The sequence below is a fragment of the Poecilia reticulata genome, unplaced genomic scaffold (assembly GCF_000633615.1).
Source record: "Poecilia reticulata strain Guanapo unplaced genomic scaffold, Guppy_female_1.0+MT scaffold_1158, whole genome shotgun sequence".
NCBI lineage: Eukaryota > Metazoa > Chordata > Actinopteri > Cyprinodontiformes > Poeciliidae > Poecilia > Poecilia reticulata.
The window spans coordinates 4,688-5,883 of record NW_007615897.1 but is presented as its reverse complement, the minus strand read 5'-3'; the positions used below and the strand labels follow the sequence as shown (position 1 = coordinate 5,883).

Below are 1,196 nucleotides of genomic sequence, written 5' to 3'. Positions count from 1 at the left end.
CTGGAGTCCAAAGACAACTGCTTGATCTCCCCCAGCAACCAGCTCATGTCTGCAAGGGGAGCCAGGCCCCGGTCCTCCTGAGGCCCGTCCAGACTCTGGTACCGCTCTCTCTCATAGGAGATCAGGATGTCCCGGGTGGCCTTGTAGGCCTCCATCTCCCTCTGCCTGCTCAGCAGATTGCTCTCCTGCCGCTTCAGCTCAGCATCCTCCTCCTCTCCATCAGAGTCTGACTCCCAGTCCTCATCTGCGCCTCCTCCCAGYTGCCTGGACCAGTACTCCTGCTGGAGCCACTCCAGAACCACCTTACATCCCTTCCTGCACCACTTCAGCGTGGGCAGCTTCTTATGGGTGAAGTCGTGCCGCAGGTCCACCACCCACTCCGGGATGTTGAGCTTCCCGGCCAGCCGCCTCAGTGGTCGGGCTTTCCTCCCCTGCTGCCTCTCGGTGATCAGATTCACAAACCGGACCAGGGCCGCTCCATACAACAGGACCAGGTCGTCTCCGTTCAGCTGTCCGGACCGGTCCAGGACCTGGCACCGCACCAGGTCGGCCGTGCAGTCCACAGCCACGGGCGTGTTGTGGGCATACCGGCCCCTCCATGCTGAGACCCTCTGTAGAGCGAACCTCTGCAGGGCGGGATCCTTGGAGTAGAGRTAGTCCAGGACCTGGTCCCACTCTGCCTTGTTGACCCAGGCCACCACATGGCGCCTCTTCTCCGAGCTGCTTTTCTTCATGGCGGAGGAGCTGCAGAACCACGGAGACCTAAACTCAACACCGATAGCTCTGACACACTGGAGCTAAACACACGGAGATTACAGAAATGAGCTATGAAAAGGTTCACGGCCCTATTTTTCTTCTTTTTCTTCTGCTGCTACTTCTTTTTTATTATTTCTTCTTGGCGGTTGGCACACMACTTTAAATTGTATCATCGCCACCTTCTGGATTGGAGTGTGGAGAGCCGTTGTTTAGACSGAAGGTTCCCGCACGAAGCTGAAGTTGGTTTCGATTTCTAGCTTCCAATAGCTAAAGGGCGATTCCACTTAATTTTTCACTACCTTCCGCATCATTAATCGACTGTAGTTCAACATCTACTATACCTAGACACTTCAAACCTGGACTAGATTATTCTGCTCTAATAGCAGAATATTTAAAACTATGTTTGGGATTTGTGAAATCTTTTTCTGATTTTTGAAAAA

At 53.6% G+C, this 1,196-nt stretch overlaps 1 protein-coding gene across 1 annotated transcript; it reads right to left on the bottom strand.

The window, feature by feature from the left end:
* Window positions 1–5: 5 nt before the first annotated feature.
* LOC103461358 (ribosomal biogenesis protein LAS1L-like) lies at window positions 6–1,118 on the bottom strand (the record flags this gene model as incomplete). The annotated part of the gene is made up of 1 exon (XM_017303634.1): window positions 6–1,118. A coding segment is annotated over exon 1 (729 nt), but the record flags the coding sequence as incomplete, so codon positions are not given.
* Between the last annotated feature and the right edge of the window lie 78 nt (window positions 1,119–1,196).